Below are 12,548 nucleotides of genomic sequence, written 5' to 3'. Positions count from 1 at the left end.
TTCTTCTCCAGCCAAGACTGGAAGGTACGTAAGCCTCCTCTCCCTCCCTTTCTTGCTCAGCAGTTGGGGTCGCTCTCCAGGCACCAAGGCTTGGAGGTGCTTTTTGGGCAAACAGTTACGAGGCCATCTCGCACTCTCAGGCTCTCGGTCCACTGGGTCAGTCTGAGGCCATGGACCTGGGTATACCTTCCACATAGAGGACAAGGATGGACACCCTATCCGGAAGCGTATGCCCAATTCTGTCAGTTCTCTCGGCGCTAGAGAACTGGGGAAAAACTGCAGTTGCTTTTTGGTTCCCTGAGGCTTACTTACTCCCTTCCCTCTGCACCTCTAAATCCTGCTTCATGGAGGTTACAGGGAAAGTTAGAACAGTTAAAAATATCTTGGCAGATTCTGGAGGTTTTGTGATTGATCATTAAGGAGTTTTGAAATGCCTGTACAACCTAATCACTCCCTTCCCTTGAGTCAAGAGGGTATCTGCTAACCCCTCTCCTAGGAGAAGAAAGTTTCACCCCTTTATCCCTCACGTTTGATTTTGCCCTCCCCCATCTGGGAAAGGAAGGAGGGGGGAGGGGCAGTAGCTACAGCATGGGCCCCATTGGCAATGGCCTTGGGCTCTGGGGCAACCTTTGCCTGGAAGCATCACCCAGGTTCAGCACATCCTGCTCAAGGTAAAGAAGCTGGCCTCCGAACTTGGGTAAGCACTCTCTTTTAAATTTGTAGTTTTAACTGTTAATGATGAGATGTTGATTCTCTGTAAAGTAAAACTGAAGTTACCTGATTGGTAATGGGTTTGTTTCAAGTTTTAAACTGGTGAACTTTCTGTATCAGTTATGTCAAGCAACTTTTCATAATTTGGTTACCACTAAAATAATTTAGCTATTGTTGGTTATTGTTTTAATGTGTAAACTAGCCAAAAAGTTTGTTTGGGTTATGTATGGCTTGCTGAGAATTTGCAAGCGTATAGAAATCTCTAATGACCGGCTTTTTACACCAGGACAAATTTAAGTTTGAGATGTAAATCCTGAAAAAGTTTGTCCTAAACTGTGATTAGTAAAACTTGCTGTTTGAGGTAAAAGCTCATAGGATTTTATTTTGAGTTGTCTGATGGATCTGAGAGAAATGCTACAAGGTACTCAGAGAATGTGATACTGGTGGGAACTCAGCATTGGCAAAAGCTGAGAGTACAATTTTAGCCTCAGTCTAAGATGGGATCCTCCTGGCTCAGTTTCCCCATTATATTCCTTTGAAAGGGAATGTTACCCACCTGGCTATTCCTAAGTCTGGCTATGAGGTGGATTTGATACTGCATGGCTGGAAAACTGAATCATCTGAATCCAAACAGAGCTAAGGATGTTTTATCCTCTCAAAGTTGGACCCTAAATCTGGTCCCTGCTTTATATCTGGGCCCTGGAGTTTTTTGTCAGATGTATGTCTTCCAGACTATGGGCCATTCACCTACAGTTGGGAGCAAACAGCAAGTGCCAGCCAATGTCCCCCGATGGCTCTCTGGATGTAGCCTGTGCTCGATGCCAGTCAACCTCCTCTTTGGGACCCCCCCTCGAGGCAGGGACAGCTCTACGCCCCTTGCCAGCAGGAAGCAGTTTCAGAAGCTGAGACCTTGACCCCTTACTCCAAAAGAATTTGGGTCCCATTTGTTTGAGGGGGGGATGATGGGGATGGGATCTGGGCCCTAGAAAGGAAAAACCCTGGACTTTCGCACAGTCAAATCTCTGGCTGAGGCTATAATCCCATCAACTGGCCTTTCATTGTGGCTACACCCAATCTTCCCTCCATTGTCTTATCTCCCTATAGCCCTCAGCCATTTCCCACCCTTAATCCTAGGTAGGCTCCATTCTCCCTTGGCCACTAGGTCCAGGTCCCAGGAGTTCTATTCACCCCAGTTTACTGGCCATTCCTAGGTCCCTCCCACAGTCTTTCTGTATGTAAGGTCCACCTTGTCTCCATTAAGATGCTTAGATTCTTACAATATAGCCACGGCTCAGACTCTTAAAAGCTAGCCACTGCTTACCCATCTTCAGACTCCTTAAGAGTCTGCCCAATATGAAAATGTTCTAATAAACTTTGTCTTTGGCCGGAAAAAAAAAAATTAGGTGTCTACACACTAAGACCTCATTTGGAATCAATGCATATTTAAATGTAAATGCAAGAATGCTAAAATTATATTATGAAATAAAAAAGACTGGCAATGTTCATTAAAACAAATTAACTATCCAAATGAAACAATGAAGCCTCGAAAGTGACATTCCACATTTATTAGTTCCTTTTCTTCTTCCTCTTATTTAAGTCAGCAGCAATTTCACTATTTCCCTAGGGTGATATTTAGGGTGTGTCTCAACAGTAAGCAGTAACTCAATTGTTGGTCAGAGGTAGTTGTGGGGTGCACAGGAAGAACAGAGACAGGGAGATCAGACCCCAAGGAAGGGAGAGAGAGGTCTTTTCATGGCTCCAACAAACTGCCCAAGTGATTTGCTTAAGTTCACAAACTCTATGGGACTTTGTTTCTTTAACTAGAAAGTTAAATGGTATGACTAGTTTGCTAAAGGTCCCCCTTCCAGCTCTAACATTTTATAACTCTGAATTCACTAACTCATTAAAAAATGAGTATATGAATTATTTACAAAATTCAACATTAATGTTATTTTTTTAAAAGGCTAAGCAAAGCAAATTGTTTCCTTACACTTATCTTCCTAGATCAAACAGCAGAACCTAACAAGCCAAAGTGATGAGTTTTCGAAGGAAGAAAGTATTCCCTCTTAAAACTGGAAAGGTGCTAACACGTAGAGAGATGTTGATGCAAGAAGTTTCTTTTGGGTGAAAACACTCTATAGAAAACTTAAGATGGGGATTAGTTCTCTGGACTAAGAATTCAATAGCTAAATAGTGATGACAAGTTGCAGTATATTTTTGTTATTAGCACCCACAATTTCAACAACAACAACAAAAAAAACTAAAAGGTTTTTCTAAACAAATCTTCCTGTATTCAATATTTTAGCTGGCGCATCAGTAAATAAAATTATTACTTTACGAAGAGTTCAGGTAATACTGATCTCTTTTCCTCTTCTCTTCCTCTCATTTCAAACCAAAGCCACCAGAAATTTTAAGCAGGAATTGTTTATTTACAGGTTTGCAACACGTATATAGAATAAAAGAAAACCTAAATTTTCAAAGTCACCAGACTAATGGATTGATGCCCAGCTTTAAATTTCCTATCCTAGATGGTCAAATCTAGATATTCAAATTTATATGACAACACTGTGTTAAGGACTAGATGGAATATGAAGGAAAACAAAAGACAGGCTTTCAAAGAAATCTCATTCTAACAGAGAGACAACATGCAAACAAGATAAATACAGGGTAAATTGGAAAAAAATCAACAAAAGGAATGCACTAGCATTAAGGGTATTGGTAAAGACTTCCTTTAGAAATCCAAAATAGAATTGAGTAGACAGGAAAAAAAAAAACTCTCAAGCAAGTACAAGATCCTCATGCACCATGCACAAGATCCTCAGAATTCACAAACTGGTTTATGAGATCATTACTAAGAGAAAGCAATACATGCTGTCCTGGAACTCCACAGTAGCTAGGCTCAAATCCTGGCTGTGCTACATGCTACCTGTGTGACCCTGAGAGAAGTCATTTAAGTCTCCTAGGCCTCGGTTTCCTCATCAGAGGGGATGGGCCTAGATTAGAAGATGACCTCTAAGATTCCTTCCAGCTCTAAACCAATGATCCACTTTTTATCAGTTTCCTTTCAAGAAAAGGAGTCTTAAGCACTTACTCCTCTCAAAATGACCTTCATTTTGCAAGGGTTACAAATTACCAACCAAAGAGATCAGGAAAACAAGGAAGAATCATGAATAATCAGATAATCTAAACTCTAAAAGGGATCTTAGAGGTTACTGGTTGTATTGTCCACACTGCCAAAATGATTTTCCTTAAATACAGATCTGACCAAGTCATTTCCCTAATTCAATAAATGCCCAGTGGCTCCCTATTGTCACTTGTATCAAATGAACGGTGTTATTTTTAGTTTTTTTGATTTAGGTTTTTTTTTTTAGTTTTTAAAGCCCTTCGAAACCGGCCCAAACCTATTAGAAGTTACTCTACCTCCCCCATTCTTCAATCCAGCCAAACTAGTCCCCTTTCTGTTCTTCACAGATAACACCTCTGTGGTCTCTGTGCCTCCATTCCTGGAATGGACCTCCACCACATTCAATTCCTTACTTCCTTCAATAGACAGCTCATGCACCACCTTCTAGGTGAAGCTTTTCTTGGTCCCCCTTTAACTGCAGGTGCCCTCCCTCTCATATATGTGAATATTCTTGTCTCACAATTAGAATGTAAGCTCCTTAGGAGAGGGGGACTGTTTAATTTCCTGTATTTGTAGCACAATAATAAGCCCTTAATACCTGTCGATGATTATCCTTTAAAGCCTAAATTTCCCTTAAAACATCTTTAATGAAAGGTCCAACCACCCTCGGATTTAACAGGAATTCTCTTAAAGGGAGTTCACTCCAACAGCAAATTCAAACTATTGTTAAATTCTTACAAAAAAGCAAATGGTAATTAATTTCCTTCCATCATAGGTACTGGTTCTGGCTCTGGGGCCCTACAAAGTCTCATTCACCTTCCACAAGAAAGCCTCTTTAAATGTTTAAAGATAGTTATCACAGCCCACCCACCCCTCAACTCTTCTCTAGTTCCTTATTGCTCCTGGCATAATTATTTTTTTCACATTGAACTGAGCCAATCACTTTACATAAAAGAATGTCCAGTTTCTTCAGAGATTCATTTCAAAAAAAGCAAGCACTTACAGAAACATGGCTTTTCTTGCTTGTGAATCCGATTTTTAAAAATGGTATAATATGAAACCTAAGAGAACTATAAAGTGCAGTTAGTGCATCGAATAGTAGTCAAGTAGTCCTCCCCATATCCAAAAGGATTCAATTGGCCTTAAACCCAAGATTTGTCGAGCTGCTCTCCTTTTTGCTGCAGGCAATGGGTTTTTGTTTGTTTTTGATTAAATATCAAACTATGAAAAGAATTCTTTTATTTTACTCAGAAAGCAACAGGGAAAAAGTGTCTATAAGTATTTCAGATCTAACCCTACAGTTAGATCTAAGTGCTCTTCCTTTCATTTTCATCCTCAACCTCCCATTCAATTTCATGAAGCTCATCCGGCTCTGCATCAACAAACCATCTCAATATAAAAAAAATTAAAAATTATTTTTTGTTCCATAGAAAAGCAGTACGTTTCTTGACCAAATTCTAGACTAGACTTAAAAAAAAAACTTCATTCATCATCATAAAGCAAATTATGCTTTTGCTTCTCCCCCAATGATCAAATTCTGCAGCTTAAAGCAAAACTTTAAAGCCCCTATGAACTTGTGAGAGGTTGTGCTCATCCCCATCATTTCAAACCTCTACTGTCCCACAGGATTACATTATATTTAACTTCCTAGCATGTAATTAAAAGAAAAAACCCACATAGATGAAGTAATGCAATACTCTTATCAACTTCTGAGAACTTGCTGGACAAGAAACTATTATTGCTGGTCCAGAGGCCTGACTTTATTTGTCGGAATAGCCTCTTCTTTGGCCGTGTGATCAAGTCTATGGACTCCTCAGATTCATGTTTTAAAAGACATAAAATAAAATAGAGAAAATTACAAAGGAAACCAATTTCATTGAAATACAGTTATTAAAAATTTGTTAAAAGTCAGACCTCAAGTTAAAATCCTCTGTGCTAGGCTGACTTCTATAAAGAGCCTTATACTAGAAATTCTAGAAGTCTAAGCAAAAATCCAATGTCCTTTTGACATATCTTTGCCTATAGTTCCATAGATAAACTGAACTTTTAAACTGTATATTTGACAAATCATTTAATATATAAGTTTTACATATGTGATCTTGTAGGGCAAATCCATAAACTCTTAAAAAAAAAAAGAAAAAATAGAAGTCACACACAAGCCCAGAAATAAAAGCAAATATATACAAAAGGTGATGACATATGCTAGGGCAAGGTAATCTAAAAATAATATCAGTCAGAGGACACGGTTTTTAATCCTAGCTTTGCTATTACCTGAAAGTGACTTTAGGCAAATCATGTAACATTTTTATGCCTCAGTTTCCTCATCTGTAAAATGAAGAAGTTCAATACAATTTAACAAGCATCTGCTTTGTACCGACAGTGCCTAGGACCCTAGGTGATTAAATTCCCAACTGATTAAAGCACTGAGTATACAAAGAAAAACCAAAAACAAACCCTCAACCTCAAGGAATTTATACTCTACTGGGAAGCTAAAAACATATACATAGATCGATCAAATTAAATTTGGTAAGGAAGCAGGGATTTTTGGAGGCAGAAATAAAGAAAAAACATTCCAGGGAAGGAGGACATGGGAGATAGAATGTCGAGTCTGGAGAGCAGAAAATAGGCTAGTTTGGCTGGAACATAACTTCGTGTGTTAACACAAAGGGTTATAATGTGAAACATCCTGGAAAAAGTAGGCTGCAGCCAGATTGTAGAAGGCTTCAAATACCAAGCTAGGGAATTTTCATTTTATCCCACAGGCAATAGGGAATTGTGGAAGTAGGTTCTAGGGCAGGAAGAGTGATACAGTCAGACCTATCTTTGCTTTAGGAAGATTATTTTGGCAGTTATGTGAATGATAGATTAGAAAGGGGGAGGCAGAATCAGGGAGACTGACTAAAAGAGAACTGCAATGGTTCAAGTGAGAGGCTGCATTGGAGCAGTGGTCAAACTCAAATACAAATGCAGCCCATTAATGACTTAGAAAATCCAAATTAATATCATCAGTTGTACTATATTTTTACTTACTTTGTTAAAACATTTTCCAATTACATTTTAATCTGGTTCTGCCACCCTCAGGCTGCACTCCTGAGCTTTGCAGGAAGCCGCTGTTTGACCACTCTGCACTAGGTCATCTCACTCTAAACTCTGTAATACATTTAGGAATCATAGGCTTTGAAAGCAAACCCTTCAGCTTTCCACTACAGACAAAATTACACCAGGCTGGGGAGGGGTCCCTCTTTTAACTCATATGTTCATTCTTAATAATGTTAAATCAGTCTTCTACTTCTCTATATAGAATTTGCCAAACCAACTTGGCCATGAATGTGGGGCTTTTAAAATATATTCTGTGACACATAAATGCTGGTCTGGGGAAGGGGGAACTGAAGGTATAGAATAACAAGGATTCTAAGCACAATAAGAGAAAGTTGAAAAAATGCTGCACATTTAGTAGTTTAGTGAGGAGAAAACTGCTTACCAAAACTCTCACAGAGTCTTTGTTCAAACAGGAAAAAATGCAATTTAGGAAAAGCTGATGTAAAGGAACTTTTATACTATCCAGTTCATATAATCATGAAGCAGAAAATCTTTAAGGAAGATCAGAAAGGAATCAAATAAACCAACCGTCCAAGGTTTTGTTTGTTTTATTTATTTATTTATCTATTTATTTATTTTTGGCAAGGCAACTGGGGTTAAGTGACTGACCCAGGGTCACATAGCTAGTAAACGTCAAGTGTCTGGTCTGAGACCAGCTTTGAACTCAGGTCCTCCTGAGTGCAGAGACTCCAGAGTCGGTGCTCCATCCACTGCACCACCTAGCTGCTCCTCCAAGGTTTTATCTTACTGCCTATATCTGACAATTATTTGACAGAAAAATGTGGGGGCTGGGCGGAAGAAGTACAAGTTTAAGTATTCAACAAGCTGAATTAAGATATTGATTGGGAAGTTAGAGTCAGTCTTTTCAGAGACAGGAAATATCAGTGAGTCAATCAAATATAACATAATCTGAGGGATGCCAGTCACTACCTGTCCAGACTTCACTGAAGAGACGATTAGAGTTGATCTGCTGTGGTGGTTTTGGGAGAATAATGGAGGAAAAGGGTCAGTGTTGAAATTACACCACAGCTTAGCCATATCTCTGACCTCTTCCCTCCTACAGCCAACCATCTATTCATACAATTAGCAGTTTTCCACTCATTCTAGCGATATGCATCTTCCAAACCCTTTAACTACATACTGGAATCCATAAACACTAGTCTGGAGGATCTGAAGGAATAAAATACTATGAGTATAAAGAAAAGATAAAAGAAATTTGGAAGCAAATTGAGGAATCCCTCAAGATAGAAACCAGAAGAACCCCACAACACAGAAAAACCTGCTCCCAACTACTTCAAATCCTTTATTTCCTGGGAAAAAACAGACATGTAGATGGCTAATAAGCAAAAACCAAGAGAACTCTGAGGCAAGGCAGGCTATCCAAATAAGCATATCAAACAATTTTATGACTCCAACAGCACATTTTATTATTTTTCAGTGGCATAGTAGTGTCTTTGTGGTATTGTTGTGAGACTGCCATGGTCATTTTACTTTCTTGATATGTTAGCAAAGAATTTTAGTACAAATATAAATAATTTAATATTTTTTCCTATTATAGTTATGATTGAGTATGAGGACTACAGATTTTAGTTTTAAATATGTAGTCCTACAGGAACATAGCCTCTTTTAATATATATTTAAATTATTGTTAATAGCTGATATTTAAATTAGTAAAGTTTCCAAAACACTATAATCTCATTTCACCTTCACAACAATCCTATGAATAAACACATTCAATATGAGTGAATATGGGTCTGGTCTTATCCCTTATTTCAGAAATAAGGGAGCTGAGGCTAAGGTTAAGTGACTTGCTCACATAACAAAGATAGTGTCAGAAGCAGATTTCTCCTGATGATAAATCCAGCACTCTTTAACTTTTTGTTCACCCCAAGTAGAAAGAAGATTAAAAGAAAGCACTTCATCCTGAGATTTCTATCTGCCATGGTGGTCACTTTTTAAGGAAGAGACAAATCACTACTACACAAACTTCTATCAGTTTCATTCAAATGCAACCTGCAGGGTACATCCAATGATCAGTATAGATTTGGTCCAATCTCATACAACAAATTATTGATGCAAGATCCTAAAGGAAAGGGCAACTCTTATTCTTAACTGTAATGAGGATACTGTCATTTCAGCAATATTTCTAATAATGATAAACAGGAAAGCAAAAAATGAAGATGATAATTTAAAAAAGATTCAAATAGAAAAGCCCAATGTTCCCTAAGCAATCCATTTGGTAACAAATTTATAGTAAATACAAATAGCAACAGAAGTTGCTTGAATTTTTCATCCATGCCCTAAGACCATTTTCGAGGCAAAAACAGTGTTTCACTTCCTAAAGGCCAATTATCCTCCCCACAAAGTTAGGGGGTTTGGGGGGAGAACTGTTTGAACACTTTTATGAGCAAAGGGGGGGTGGGGGGAAATAGGATAAGCAGGAAATAGAAAACCAAGGAATGCTGCAATGTCAACTGAACCTTCCCCCCTCAACTCCTTTGCAAAAAATAAGATAAAGAAAAAGCTGGCTTCCTTAAGATAGTGGTGATCCGTAAGATCAGTTAAACAATATGGTAATTAGAAAAGCATCTCATTGTTAGAATTCTTAAGATTTCCAAATACTGGCCTCAATAGAATAGTAAATAAAATAAACTTGGGGGGAGAGAAAAAAAGACAAACTACAGAAAAAACAATTGGATGCCAAAATATCTATCCTTAAATATATGTGGCTAGCTTTCATGCAGTATCAAGAACAATCTATTAACTCTATCTCTCACACCACCACACAAAACACCAGTTTATCACACCTACTCCCACATACAAAATGCACACCAAACTAAGATCCCTGCTGTACAAAGTAGCATTTCAATAACTCATACAGAAAACAATGACCCTCTTGTTGAAATAATCAAGCTCTGTTTCATTTGAGCCAAAAAGTCATGTTAAAAATGCAGGAACCTGACCAATGAGATCAAATTTGCTCAATAACCCACAGAATAAAAACTTACAATTAATGGAAAACATGGTCACTACTTTTAAAAGAAAATCTCCTCTTAATAGAACTTATCAATTCCAATTCACTTTCAAATACTTGCCTATCTACTAAACAATTTTAATATGAAGAGTTTAAGTGAGATTACAACCAAATACTTTTTCTTAAAATTCTACGAAGAATCAAAATTGCAGGTAACTCAATGGGTAATGAATGGAAAAGATGCAAGACTTCAGCAAACGGTAACATAAGTCATCATCAAGGACATATGACTGGAAAAGGAAGCCAGAGAGGGGAGACGTCCAATCCAAGTTCCACACCAGTATTTTGGATATAGCCTCCAGTGCATGGGATTGATACTTCATGTAAATTTGAGGGAAGAAATGGTAAAGAATCACAAACTACAAGGGAGGGGGAGGGAGTTTCAATCATATACTAGTGGACTTCAAATATATAATGAGTATTTTCTGCCTTCTCAATGGGTAGGGGAGGAGGCGGAGGGAGACAGAAAATTTGGAACTGAAAATAAAAATACAAAATTAAATTTTAAAAAAAAAATCATGTGCTAGTGGAATGCTTACACATAGTGACTTAAAAAAAAATCTTGGATCCAAAATATAAAAGATTTTGCATATTGCACCACATGCACTTTTGTCTGGTCTGGGAGTAAAAGAGATTTGAAAGGAAGAGGAGGATATGGTTCACATTCCAAAAGTCTTTCAATGTATTTAAAAATTGGCCAGTATTATCCAGATTAGGTTCTTTCATCATTTTCAGCATTTGTATAGAAAAAAGGAGTTAGTTACATAATCCTTGACAATGGAAGGTTTAAGCCCCACGCTCAACTCAAGAATCTGAACACTGGTCATGTGGAAAATCTATGTACTCAAGTGTATATAGTATGTAACTTTTCTTATATTGGAATTCCCCCAACATGAGGGGCCAAAGAAAGATCTTCCCAGGAGGAAATAAACTCTAGGACAAATCAAAGTGAAGAATAGGAGAGCAATTCTTGTTTTTAAAAAATTGACAAATTCTCAACATTCAGGAGCAGCTAGGTGGCACCGTAGATAGAGCACCGGATAGAGCACCGGCACTGTAGTCAGGAGGACCCGAGTTCAAATCCCGTCTCAGACACTTGACACTTACTGCCTGCGTGACCCTGGGCAAGTCACTTAATTCCATTGCCTAGTCAAAAACAAAAAATTCTCAATATTCATTACAAAGCAAAAAAAAATAAACAAAAAACGCTAGCACAAAAACACCACAGGCAAAAATTTCAAAAGACAATATTGAGTAGCTTTCATAGTCTCTTTATTGTATTGTCAAGAAAACAGTCATAGCCTCTCATCTTTCCTACACTCTCTAGGACTATTAACTAGACCTTGGGGAAAGGATCACAGGTACTGTTTGGAACAACACGTACATGTCACAGTACTTACTCAGTTGAAAGTCACTTTCAGAATACAGTCCACCACACGATTTTGTTCAGCCAACAATTATTATGCTCCTACTCCATGCAAGGAACTTTGAGACAAAAGTGCTCTAACATAGTATGCAGCCTACTGGTTAGATACAAGAGCATTGCATGGTGCGTCTGAGAGCTAGACGGCCCACGTTCAAATCCTACCTAAAAACACAATATCTGCATGACGGTCTAGGAAGTCGTTTAGCCTCTCTTCACCTGTAAAATAAAAGTCACCTACCTCACAGGCTTACCTAAAAACATCAAATGAGTTGTCCTAAGCACAGTGTTCTGCAAACCTTAAATAAGCGCTGAATTGTTCTTTATTACATTCCACTGAGAACACACAACCTTAAAATGCCAAATTGTTTTTTTTAATTATCATTCCACTGAGAACATACACAGAAGCTTAGAGTGCTAAAAAATAAAATTATTATTGTCATCCCACGGAGAATACACAAACACACGCTCCGCCGACAGTTTGGGGGGCAGGAAGCATGATATCCTCTCACCCCTCCATTCAAAGAATGCACTGAAAAGCAGCTTTCAAGAGGAAGGCAGAGAGTCAACGAGGGAAGGGGAGAGTGTTGGGGAAAGGTATACAATGTGTTAATTTCAATCGGTCGGCCGCCGTGTCAATTACAAGGTGGGGGAGGAAGGTGTGTAAAGGAAGCGTGTCAATTTCAAGAGGCAGATAGAGTGTCAATTTCAAGGGACAGGCAAGGAGACAGAAGGCGATGTGAGGAAGAAAAAGTGGAAGGGGAGAAAGCCCACAGCAACGAAGGGAAGGCGCAGGGACGGGTGGCAGGCCAGAAAGGATGGGGAAATCTGAGCTAGAAGAAACGTGGCGACAGAGAGCAAAACACAGAGGAATAAAAGGACTTCTCGGGGGCTCTCGCCAGAGACCGAGGAAGATAGGATGGGCGAAGAAAGCAGGCGATCTTCGCGGAACGGGCGGCTCCGCTCCACCTGTGCTCACCTTGCTGCGGTCGTCTTCCTGCTTCAGGAGCTCGGGAACGGAGGCCATAGTGAAAAGCGTTGCTAATGGAAAAGAGAAGCTGCGACTGCGGCTCCTCTCCCCCCGCCCCCGCTAAAGTACCTACTCTCAGTCGGGCCCTGGCTCCGCCCCTGCCTCTCCACGCCGCCGGACTCCTCCA

The 12,548-nt window shown here is 39.0% G+C and overlaps 1 protein-coding gene across 1 annotated transcript in view; it reads right to left on the bottom strand.

The window, feature by feature from the left end:
- SNX5 (sorting nexin 5) overlaps positions 1-12,498 on the bottom strand; it is a 51,598-nt gene extending 39,100 nt beyond the window's left edge. The window contains exon 1 of the mRNA XM_027840271.1: positions 12,371-12,498. Within this exon, the coding sequence (XP_027696072.1) occupies positions 12,371-12,418 (48 nt within the window). The 5' untranslated portion in view covers positions 12,419-12,498. The remainder of the gene's footprint in view (positions 1-12,370) is intronic.
- Positions 12,499-12,548: the final 50 nt, after the last annotated feature.

The sequence above is a fragment of the Vombatus ursinus genome, unplaced genomic scaffold (assembly GCF_900497805.2).
Source record: "Vombatus ursinus unplaced genomic scaffold, bare-nosed wombat genome assembly UNPS02014841.1, whole genome shotgun sequence".
NCBI classification, from domain to species: domain Eukaryota; kingdom Metazoa; phylum Chordata; class Mammalia; order Diprotodontia; family Vombatidae; genus Vombatus; species Vombatus ursinus.
This window is presented reverse-complemented; position numbering and strand designations above follow the sequence as displayed.